The 12,369-nt window shown below is 37.6% G+C and overlaps 1 protein-coding gene across 1 annotated transcript in view; it reads left to right on the forward strand.

The window, feature by feature from the left end:
• BCAS3 (BCAS3 microtubule associated cell migration factor) overlaps nucleotides 1–12,369 on the forward strand; it is a 578,882-nt gene that overhangs the window by 240,817 nt on the left and 325,696 nt on the right. Inside the window, exon 18 of the mRNA XM_043460326.1 lies at nucleotides 11,323–11,367. Within this exon, the coding sequence (XP_043316261.1) occupies nucleotides 11,323–11,367 (45 nt within the window). The remainder of the gene's footprint in view (nucleotides 1–11,322; nucleotides 11,368–12,369) is intronic.

Below are 12,369 nucleotides of genomic sequence, written 5' to 3' on the forward strand. Positions count from 1 at the left end.
ACAAGCATGCACACACACAGTCGTAGAAAAAAACAAAGCAGTGACAAGTTGTGAAAACTAGTATTGGCTAATGAAAACCAGATCCATCTACTCAATCTTGTAGTTCCTGCCTTGTGGCTTTGTCCAAAAGTAGTACAGTTTCATTTTCTTGATTTTTGTGGACATGATCTGGATTTATAATGGCCCCCAAATTTTGACTAAGGAGAGAGAACTTAATATGACTACCATGCTTCTGATACTTTGAAAAAACATCTATATTGAGGTACCATTTACATATAATGATCTGTCATTATTGTTGTGCTCGGTGGTAAAGTGCTGACATGAGATACTTTTGTAAGAAGAAAGACTTATTCTCAGGGACCAGGCCTTTGAGCTCCAGATTTCACTGTGACACTGAAATTGACCCTCTGTCTAGTGGAGTGGTGTTTTCCTATAAAGTGATCCTATTTTGAATATAGAAATTGAGGTTGTGTTGTATTAAGGGGGGAAAAAAAAGAAGCTGGGAAACAGCAAACCTCACTCCAAAATCTGACATCTTGTGATACAAATCATTTGGCTGTGTTTTTAAAAATTGATATTAGCTTTTTAACCCTTTGGTAGTAGTTTAAGTAGAATTTTTACTTCCCTTTCCTCTTTTAGTTTCTTTATTTTAAAATAAATAAGAGTGGCTATGAATAGTAAAGGGGTTATGAACTTATATTTACAGGTAGCTGGCTTTTTTCTTTGGATAATGATACATTTCTGGGATATAGAATCAAATAAAAATGGGAAGTAGAAACTTGAGTCTGGCGCCTCAGACCACTCGGCCATCCTGGCATGTTTCAAATAAAAATGGGACTCAATCTTGAATCATAATCTTAGTATTTTTTCATTCACAGACGTCAGTACATAATTGTACCTTTTTTGGTCTGTCTTTCCTGAATATAAGTGAAAGAACACTCAAAATTGTTCCTTGTGATTTTAATTTTATTTCTAAGATAGTGACTGAAGTTCTGTGCCTGCAATTGTGTGATGGTAGAATTGAATTCAAAGTATTTGTGGGGAGGATTAGAAAGTGAGTTTTCTGGGATCTTCCCTGGTGGCTGAGATGATAAAGAATCCACCTGCAGTACAGGAGACCCAAGTTTGATCCCTGGGTCAGGAAGATCCCCGGGAGAAGGGAATGGCTACCCACACCAGTATTCTTGCCTGGAGAATTCCATGGACAGAGGAGCCTGGTGGGCTATAGTCTCTTGGGTCTCATAGAGTTGGTTATGACTAAGTGACTAACACTCTCTTAGAAAGTGAGTTTAGTTTTGCAGATCTTTGAAACTTTCCATGATAAAAAGATAAACTCCATCACACCTCTTTTACTCTCTCTCTTGCTATTCTTTCTGTCTGTCCTTAGATGGGTAGAAACTATTAATCATCTAGTCTCTTCCTAAGCTACCATACTGTGTGAACTTAGATAACTTTTATATTTCCTTTTCTTTTTAAAAACTTGGTCACAGTTCCTAGATTTTTTAGAGCATGTGTATTATGTTCCTTGTATCCTAGATAATTTAATAATTATTTATTAATGAATTAAGTGGCAGGAATTTTAATTGTGTGCTTTGAAATTAATATTAGTTTACAATACATGTATCATTTTTTGGTGGGTTTTTATCTCAGTTCTTAAACCCTTTTATTTTTGCCAAATTTTAAAATTCTTTTTGGCGTGTCCTTTCTTAAAGTGTTTAGAGAGAAAAATTAATATTTGCCTCACAATGAGTACTTGGATTTTAATTTCCAGAATTTTGATAGAGATTCATTTAGACTTACTGGAAACAAAAAAATGTTATTAGACCAGTAAAAGGAATTCCTGGGGATGGATGTGGGACGGGGGTTCAGGTTGGAGGGTCACATATGCACCCGTGGATGATTCATGTCGATGTATGGCAAAAACCACCACGATATTGTAAAGGAATTACCCTCCAATTAAAATAAATAAATTAATTTAATAAAAAAGGGAATTGCTGCATGCCCAGATTTTCCAAATGTTAACAGTTTAACAAATTTGCCTTATTTATCTTTTCTCACTCCATATACACGCACGCACATACATACACATACACGCACATACATATACATTCACCAAAAACTCATTTTATTAGTTTTTTTTCTTCTGTATGTCTATTGTCTGTAATGAATTCTTTACTTGTGGCAGAGCTTTAGTGCTCCGTAAATTACCCCATCCACTCTCTTTTTTTTCCGTCCCCTCCTACTATTCTTTTTTTCTCTTCCTGTTAACACAGATTACAGTAACAAAAAAAAACACTTTGATGATAGTATTCATAACTTATGCTGGTTACTGCTAGATTATAAGACCTAATACTCTTAAACCATTTTCTGCAGGGTTTGTTGACTGTATTCAGAAATTGCTATTGTGACGTTACTTATAATTCTTTGCTGTTGTTCAGTCTTCAAGTCGTGTCTTACTCTTTGCAACCCCATGGACTGCAGCATGCTAGGCTTCCCTGTCCTTGTCTATATAATTCTTATAATACTATTTGGTCATAGAATTTTCAGAATGTAGTTTGTGGTTTTACTATATCAACGCTTAGCAATTTCATTGACTACATGTATTTTGACTAACCAAAAGTAGTACTTGTTTTGGGAGAGTAAGGTATTCCTTGAATTTCCATTTTTGACATATGCTGAGATTTGAAGCACATCCCAAAGCACATCTAATGATTTGAATCATTATATTTCTCCCATTAGATTTCAAGATTATAGTCATTTCATTTTTATTAAAAAAATTTTTTTTTTTTTTACTGTGACCAGTTCTTAAGCTGCAGTTAGCACACTTGCATTATTTCCATCAAGTTTTATTGTGTTTCCTGAGGATTTTGATTACCACATTAAGGTCACCAGAGTGATGAGCAAATAGCCTTTTAATTTTCCAGGTCATTGTGGAAATCCTAATTTACTCTAACCTTGCTTCAATGAAATGAGTTTTCTAGCATTTAAAAATAAAATTTACAGAAGTATTTGACATGAATTATGTAGAAAGAGAACACAGAGCTGACTCATTTATAGGCATTAAGTTCCAATTCACCTGATATTATATCTAGTTACATATATATTCCATGTCCTGGATATTTGCCGTAATGGCATAAAATAAACATTAAAAACTACATTTCTAGCATAGAGATTTCCAAGAATTGCTTAGGATCCTATATTTAAATAACCAAGTTTAGATGGGAACCTCAACCCAAACCTTCAGGGGATAGACGTGTGCTTACCACGCTTCACATCTGCCCTCTTATTTATGGAAAGATACATCCCTGAAAGCCTGTGCAGTGTCAGGGACCATCTGTCTTACTCAAAGACATTCGCAAGGCCAGTAGAACTGCAAATGGCAGAAGACAGATGTATTTACACCTTCATGTTCTGTACCTTGAAGCAGCACTGGGAGGAAATAAGGCCTATTTTGGCAACAGCTGTTGCTCAGCCCAACTGTGGTATACACTGATGAAGGCAAAAAATGTGCTAGGAATCATTTGGTTTAATAGCCGCTCATTCAAACAAAACCCATTCCTTCCAGTCTAAGACTGGAGGAATGGAAAGGCCTCCATCCTATTTTTATCATGTGTAAATCAGCATAGTTGTCATCTATTAAAAATGAAAGTGGGTGCCAAGGGATCACTCCTTGTTTTGGAGTGTGACGTTTTTGTAGTAGGGACTTACGAAGCAATAGCTCATAGATGTTTGACTGAATTAATGAATCAAGTAAGTGATGAAGGTTTTTTTTAAATGCTTCCTATGCAAAAATTTACTAGACAATTTTTCATCAATATGCTTAATTTTACACATATTAAATCTAAAATTATTGACACATACATCATTTTTTGGGCACAAGCAGGGAACAGTACATTTCAAAAAGTGGTCAGAGAGATTTCCCTGGTAGTCCAGTGGCTAAGATTCCACACTCCCAGTGCAGGGCCCCGGGTTGGATCCCTAGTCCGGGAACTAGATCCCACATGCTGCAACCAAGAGTTCACAAGCCACAACTAAAGATCCCCGTTCTGCAACCAAGATTGAAGATCTCAGATACCTCAACTAAGACCCGGCACAGCCAAATAAATAAACAAATAAATTTTTTTTAAGTGGTCTTAGTAATTTCATGGGAATAAAAAATATAGAAATTGGTGGAGAAGGAAATGGCAACCCACTCCAGTATTCTTGCCTGGAAAAGTCCAGGGACAGAGGAGCCTGGCGGGCTGCAGTCCGTGGGGTTACATGACTGAGCATGTGTGCACGAGGGTGGAGGGAGATGGGTTGGTAGCAATAAAGTGGGAGAACTAAAAAAAATAAAAAAAACACTAGGCTTAAAGAATGTTTACATATTAGAACATGCAGAAGTGTTATGTAATCAATACAGAAACAGGATACAGCCAGTGTAGGAAGCAAGCCTATTTTATCAATGCAGCAAAGACCAGCCATGTCAACAATACTCCTACTGAGCATGCATTTGTAGCCTTTGCAAAGGTATGGCGCTCAACAAAGTCATGTTGCAATTGATGAAGACCACTATTGTTTTTTTTTGAGTTTTGATTTTTGTCATGTATTTGAGGAAAGAAAAAAATATATATATAGAAATTGGGAATGAAGTTACTTCCTTGCCCTTCACTAGCTGACATGTTTAGTGAAGTAACCTGATACGATTTGTTGTCTTTCACTGGTTTTCTTTTTCTTAAATCGAGCAGCTTCCTGCTCCTTCCTCCTTCCACCATGTTTGTATGTATTCATTTTTTTGTGAACAGTTTGAGCTAGGTATTAGGAACCTTGGGCCTGACTCTGGAGAAGTAGGCTAGGGAATATAGTGGAAGAATATCATCTTTGGAGTCTGGAGCTCCGTCTTATCTTGGTTCTGCCATTTCCAGTGTGTCTACATGAATTTCTTCATCCGAGGTGTATTTGTATGTATGGATTATAACCTGTCAGCCTTACAGTGTATGAGTTTCCACCCGGTGTTCTATTATGTACTTTCTAAGCCTCATTCAATTGCTGTTTCCTAGGCCAGTGCTTCACAGGAGCTCCATTTAGGAAACATAGATGATTGTTCTTCTTTAGAAATGCAAGCATTTAATAGCATTTATTTGATTATCTCTAGTTGAAATTTGTAGACCAAATCTGCCATCAGAGTTTGCTAAGTGAATAACTGACATTGGCATATAGTCCTTGAGGAAGGTCTGTTCCTCTTTCTAATTCACTTTGGTCTGCCTTGCCCTATTTAGACACTTTGACCTAAGCCTCAAATCTTATAGGTGAAGTTTGAAGAATTAAATGGGAAAGATTTGGAAAAATATACCCCTCCCCCTGCCCAGCTCCAGTGGTGGTGGTTTTTCAGTCTCTAAGTTGTGTCCCACACAAAGAGAGTCATGGTCAACTCTGTGGCCCATTGGACTGCAACATGCCAGGCTCCCCTGTCCTTCACTATCTCCCAGAGTTTGCTCAAACTCAGATCCATTGAGTTGGTGATGCTGTCTAACCATCTGATCCTCTGCCGCCCTCTTCTCCTTTTGCGTTCAGTTTTTCTGAGCGTCAGAGTCTGTTCCCATGAGTTGGCTCTTTGCATCAGGTGGCCAAAGTAATGGAACTTTAGCATCAGCATCAGTCCTTCCAATGAACATTCAGGGTTGATTTCCTTTAGGATTGACTGGTTTGATCTCCTTGTAGTCCAAATGGCAGTTCTCCACTTCCTAGTCCTGTCTTATGTATGTATTATTTCTTGATAACTAAGCTATAAATATTTCATTCCAGATATAAAATAACTGGCAATGTATATTTTCATTAGGATGGATATGTCTACATGTTGCAATGTACATGCACAGTTTGAGTTTCCAGTTTTTGTACTAAGTCAATAGAGTACTTAAGCCACTCCATACTTTGTTCCCTTTTACCATAAATCTGTGAATTTGCTGGAGTGGGAGTGGGGAGGAGATTAAGTCTCCTGTATAATGTATTACAAGTCAGCAAGCATTATTTTCTATGGAAATTTGGAAATCTATGTGTGCTATTCTAGTCTCTCTTCTGCCACATCTGGTGGAAATTGAACATGAGAGTTTTTTCTGATGAAAATCTGGAGCTTATAATTTAAATTTGCATGTTGAATATATCTCAGATTAGAAAATTCGCCTGTATATTTCAGCTTGAATTTGCCTTCAGAACAATAATTTGAGAGCCAGTAGGTCTCTTTAGTAGTTAAATGAATGAAAAATTTAGAGTAATACTTGAAAATGATGTGAGGACTAACTTGCTTGTATGCACATGGGGAATGTGAGGCCATCAAAGTTATTGTTTAACACGGGGGTGTAGAGTGTAGCAGAGTCATTGGGGTTCCTGGAATGTGGTGTTAGACTATATGGCTTTTCTTTACTATTTTACACATGGTGTTGTATAGCCCTTTCTCTGTTCAGTGTATTTAATATTTATATGGGCTCATTCTTTTGTCTCTTAAGTGACAGTGCTTGAATTCTCATAGGACATGATTAGTTGGAAACTGGAACTTTCAGAATATGTTTTTTTTAAATTTTTTGTTTATTTTTAATTGGAGAGTAATTGTTTTACAATGTTGTATTCGTTTCTGTGTACAACAGACTGACACTGTACAACAGTGTCAGTCAGCTATAAGTATACATATATATATATGGGGCTACACACACACACACACACACACACACACACACACACACGTATCTCCCCTCTCTCGGGCCTCCTTTCGACACCCCTGTCCCGCCCATCTAGGTCAGCACAGAGCACAGAGCTCCAGGCCAAGCTCCCTGTCTTATATCGCAAGTTCCCACTAGCTGTCTCTTTTACACATGGTAGTGTATATATGTCACTGCTACTCTCTCAGTTCATCCCACCCTCTCCTTCCTTCGCTGTTTTTTAGATGCCAACTATTCTTTAACTCTGAAGATGGTGAAATCTAATTATTATTACTGCCTTTTAGCACCAGAGTCAGGTTATAAAGGGTTTTACCATGTTCAAATAAAATCTGATTTTATTTCCCTCTTAACATTTGAACAGTCTTTACATTTGTCTTATTTTCAGCTAGGAAGACGAAAGCTTTTGTGGTACTGTGTGGCCTTTAAAAAAATGAATCAGAGTTTAAAGAGTTGCATAGTATTAATGATTTGATATGGGACCTCCCAGGTAGCACTAGTGGTAAAGAAACCCACCTGCCAATTCAGGAGACATAAAAGACATGAGTTCGATCCCTGGGTTGGGAAGATCCCCTGGAGGAGGGCGTAGCAACCCACTCCAGTATTCTTGCCTGGAGAATCCCATGGACAGAGGAGCCTGGTGGGCTACAGTCCATGGGGTCAAAAAGAATTGGACACAATTGAAGTGACTTAGCACGCAGGCACACAGTGATTTGATATAAAGCCCAGTTCTTTCTTGTCTTCTGAGAATCTCCAGAAGAAACCCTTTGAGAACCAATGGCAGTGTCACTTTACGCTGGATTAGTATTTCTGATTTTTAGTCTCTTGGCGAACCCTAATGTTTTTCAATCAGAATTTCAGCTTCAAAAGGACATAATCATGACTAAGTGGATAGTTTTACATGGCAGGATTGCTCAACCTGCTGAAACTTAATAGTGCTCGGAAAATACATAAATTCTTAATACCTGAATATGATAATTGGAGTTGCATTTGTTAATACAGACCATTTTAATTCAGCATACACTCTGACTCACATGCTCTCTTCCTCCTTCAAACCACCCCTTGTAAAACTACAGCTGCGGGATTTTGGAGGGAAGGGGAAAGCCATAGGTGAAGACAGCTGGATCATGGACTTGGCCTTTGTGACTTTTTATTTTCATTCTTTCACTACTGAGAAAAGATGAGGCGGGCACATTTCAAAAGAACAGCTGACACTACCCATACCAAATCAGTGATTACATCAGTCACTCTAATTCTCTGGTGTTTATGGGTCTTCTTTTCCATGTATGTGGCAGAGATCCAGTTTGTAGGAGCGGGTAAGAACTGGGTGAGTATAGATTGGGACCATGCCAGAAAGTGGGTCCTCACCCTGTTTCCCCCATCCCTTGTCTTCTCCTTGAGCTGGGCCAGTCTATAGATTCTTATTTGGCCGAAGAAGGATAACTTTTAATGCATACAGCTGAGTTATACTGTGAATAGCGAGAGCCGTGTTGTCTTTAAGCTTGACCATGCTGCTGCGCAGCGCATGCCTGTTTATTGCAGTGTCCAGAGAGGGGGAGTTAACAGTGCAGTTTGCGATTGTGAGGTTGTGGGAATCTTGTTGGTAACATGCTGCTATTGCCTGGGAAGGAGAATCTAGCAGATTGAAAAAAAAAAGTGTTTAATTTGTTTGGCTAATATGTTACATTTTATACATAAGGAAATTTAAACTTGGAAAAAAGTATTTACTAGTTCTGTAGGTGGGACCGTCAACTGGTCTCTTGAACTGTAGAAAACTTAAAGTTTTGTTTCATTTTTGTTTGTTTGGTTTTGGGGGTCACTCAGAAGCCGTTTAAGGCATAAAGGACTAAGATAAAACTTTTAAATTATTTGCAATGAATCAGCATTATTCTGATGTTAGGGTTTTTTTTTAAACTTTTTATTTTGTATTGGAGTATAGCTGATTAACAATGTTGTGATGGCTTCAGGTGGACAGCAAAAGTACTTAGCCGTACATACACATGTATCCATTTTTCCCCAAACTCCCTTCTGTCCAGGCTGCCTCATAACATTGAGCAGGCATAGTTAGGGAGTTTGGGATGGACATGTATACACTGCTGTATTTTAAATGGATAACCAAGTTCCATTGGGAACCCTGTATTCTGATATTTGGAATGAGGTGGGAGACTTGTCCAGCTTCTATACAATCTATGCGAAACAGCAACTCATGCCCAGACATTCCAGATCACAAATGTTTCTGTCAGAATTGATTGAATTCAGGTGTCTGCCTAAGGAAGAAAATGAGAAGAAGTTGGATAGTATGTGTCAATGATAACTTCTTCATTTAGGCAGTATCTTTGGTAAAGAACCCACCTACAATGCAGGAGACCCCAGTTCGATTCCTGGGTCAGGAAAATCTGCTGGAGAAGGGATAGCTACTCACTCCAGTATTCTTGGGCTTCCCTTGTGGCTCAGCTGGTAAAGAATCTGCCTGCAATGCAGGAGCCCTGAGTTCAATCTCTGAGTTGGGAAGATCCCCTGGAGAAGGGAAAGGCTACCCACTCCAGTATTCTGGCCTGGAGAGTTCCATGGGGTCGCAGAGTTGGACATGACTGAGCAACTTTCACTTTCACTTGTGGGCATGTGGAAATGTTTTGAACCTTCCGTTTTCTGATCATTATTTCATGGCATCACAGTGGCATTGAGAGATTGGTGTCTTCACGTGGTCACAGTTATTTAAATTGGTGTTGGTCAAAGTGCAGGATGAGTTCCAGTAATCTTTTGTTTCTGATGTAATCAGTGAATCATAAAATCAATGGACAGGGGAATCATGGCTAACTTTTTTTTCATTAATGAAATAGAATATAATAAAATGTAATTTTGTTCCTGGTTCTTCAAACTTAACATCCTTGTATTATCTAGGAGCTTGTTAGAAATAGAGAATTGAAGGTCCCACCCAGACCTACCTACCCTGTCATAATATGCATTCATCATCACTGTAACTAAATCTCAGAATTAATGTTTATAAAACATTGAAATGGAAATAGTAAAGTTGATTACAAACAAAACCCCTCATATTCATTAAATTATTTCAGTTTGTTGTGTTCAAGTACATATGAGCTTATACTTCAGTACATTTATCCCTCGGTATCCGAGGGGGATCGGTTCCCACTCCGTGCTGAAATCTGTGGATGGTCAAGTTCCTTATATGAAATGGCCTAGTATTTGCATAACCTACACACATCTATGCATATGCTTTAAATCTTTTCTAAGTTGTAAATAGTTGCTGGTGCATAGTAAGTTTTACCTTTTGGAACTTCCTGGAATTTTTTTTTCTGAATATTTTTGATCTGTGGTTGGTTGTAGATATGGGCCCTCTGGATACGGAGGGCCAACTGCATATTTCCATGGGTCACGGTCAAAACAATTTTGAAATGCATTGTTTTAGATGTGAGTGATGAAATCACATCTCTGATTGTGGTCTTATCATTAACTGTGGGAGAGATTTCCTTGCTTTGTATTTGAATCATCTGTCAAGTTTTCTTTTTTAATACGTCTGTCTTCCAATTCAGTTTCTTCTAATATTAATAGTCTCTTGCTTTTCTGTTCTCTTCTTCGTATCTTCTGCACTTCAGTCCTCAGAACTGTATCCAGTGTTGTGTGGCCACTTCACTGGGAGATTGATGCTAATTAGCATGAGTTTTCTTTTTTAATGTTCTTGGCACCAAAGTTGAAGAAGAGAATTACCAAGTTATGCAGTGCTCTTTCTTCCTCAGTTTGTTATGTCTTCCTTCCAAATGTTAGATGCAACAACAGTATTTTGTTCTGGATATAATTAAGTCAGTCTTCTTTCTGTGCAAGTATGCATAGCATGTCCTAAATGCTATGAACAGAATATTAAGAAGAAATATGTAACATGGAAGTCTGCCTTTGTATCCCCAGCTATATTTAAAACAAGCAATTGTGGCTTTAGTTTCCTCTATTCCAACCTAGCCTGGTATAGGCCAGATAGGGGAAGCTAACCTCTTCTGTCATTATTAAGAGAAATGCTGATTTCCTGGAATGTGGCCCTAAAATGGAAGTAAATCATACCACAGACTTGTATTTAGTGTTAGTTCCTTTGACCAGCAGTATGCAGTACAACTTACTGTAATTAAGCAGCTTAGAAAATACGTTACTTTCTGTGGCTCTGAGACAACTGGTGAACAGCAACAATGCTTATCAAATTTTTATCAAGCCCTCTTTCACTAGTGTTAAACATTTCGTGTCGCACAACCACACATGTGTTGCTACTGGTTCCACTCTTTTCTCCATCCAGTTATTCCATTTAACTTGTACTTTGTTTTAAAGGGCCTCTGAAGTAAATTTTATTTTACCTTAGGAACCCTACAGGGGTGCTCCAGAAAAGGGGGAGAAACAGAGCATTTTGCAATCTGTAACCTTATGAAAATGAAGGGACTTGTTACTACACATCCTTCTGCTCAACGGTTATATCAGACTTGTTAGCATTGACAGCAGAATTGCAAACGATTACTAATTTTTTTTTAGCTATTTTATCCATACTCTTTTAACAGTGTGATCAACATGTATTTGTTAATATTAAATGATTTTTCCTCTAATATTTTTTGTGCATTTTCCCCCCTTTTCCATGAAGGCCTTATCTGTTTGGAGCGGGGTGTTTTTCCATAAAAGCTCCATGGTGAGTCTCAGTTCAGTCCCGCATGCCTAATTCATTTGCTGTACTCTCCGAAAGTGACTCTGTTTTGTACTTTGTTTTCAGTTGCATGGCCTGATCACAGATAGATGCACCGAATTACTGAGTCATTGGTAGATGTTGGTATTTAAGCTTGAAAAGATTAGTTTTCTTGGTTTCATTTCATTTCTTGAAAATTCACATTAAAAAAAAATCATAGAATAATATTTTTAAAAAAAGACAAAGAATTCTCTCATAATAATTCTGGTATATAAGACATGGCCAACACCCACATTTGAAGCTTTTAGTATTATAGTGCTAGAAGATAGAAACTCCCTATATGACATGCTGAACTGCTGAAGACATGATTTATATTGAAATATAAATATATTTAAGTTATACCAAAAATACCCTATAAATTTTTACTGCATTTTATTTGGTACCAAAGGAAAAAGAGTCAGTTCTGTTTTGAATAGTTGAGGTAGTTAAGGATCTACATGGGGAAATTTGGGTTTTACATACCAACTCCTAAATTCCTTAATAACTTATTATTTTGAGTTATTAACACCTACCCACTATAACTCGTTTACATTCTTATGTAAGAGTGCATAAAATATAACTTTGTCAGTCTTAGCATGATGATCATAGAAAAGAAACTATTTAATGCTTTTATGTAAAGATGTGCAATAAAATGTATTTAGAGCTTGGTGTAATATGTTTAACAAAATAGTTAAGAGCCAGAGCTCCAGAATCAGACTGTCTAGGTCTTAAATTCCAGGTCACACACTTACTACCTGTATGATCTTGGGCAGTTTTCTAAAGCCTGTCTATATCTTGGGCTCCTTATTTCTATTAGAATTACCAGTAGCACCTACCTTATAGGTTCATTATGAGGATTCAATGAACCAATGTATAAATTACCTAGAGCAGTGCCTGGCACATAATAAGAGCTCAGTAAATGTTACGTGCCATGCTATGATTTCTTTTCTGGTTTAAGGGGGAAATTCA

The sequence above is a fragment of the Cervus canadensis genome, chromosome 1, assembly GCF_019320065.1.
Source record: "Cervus canadensis isolate Bull #8, Minnesota chromosome 1, ASM1932006v1, whole genome shotgun sequence".
In the NCBI taxonomy this organism is placed as follows: Eukaryota; Metazoa; Chordata; class Mammalia; order Artiodactyla; family Cervidae; genus Cervus; species Cervus canadensis.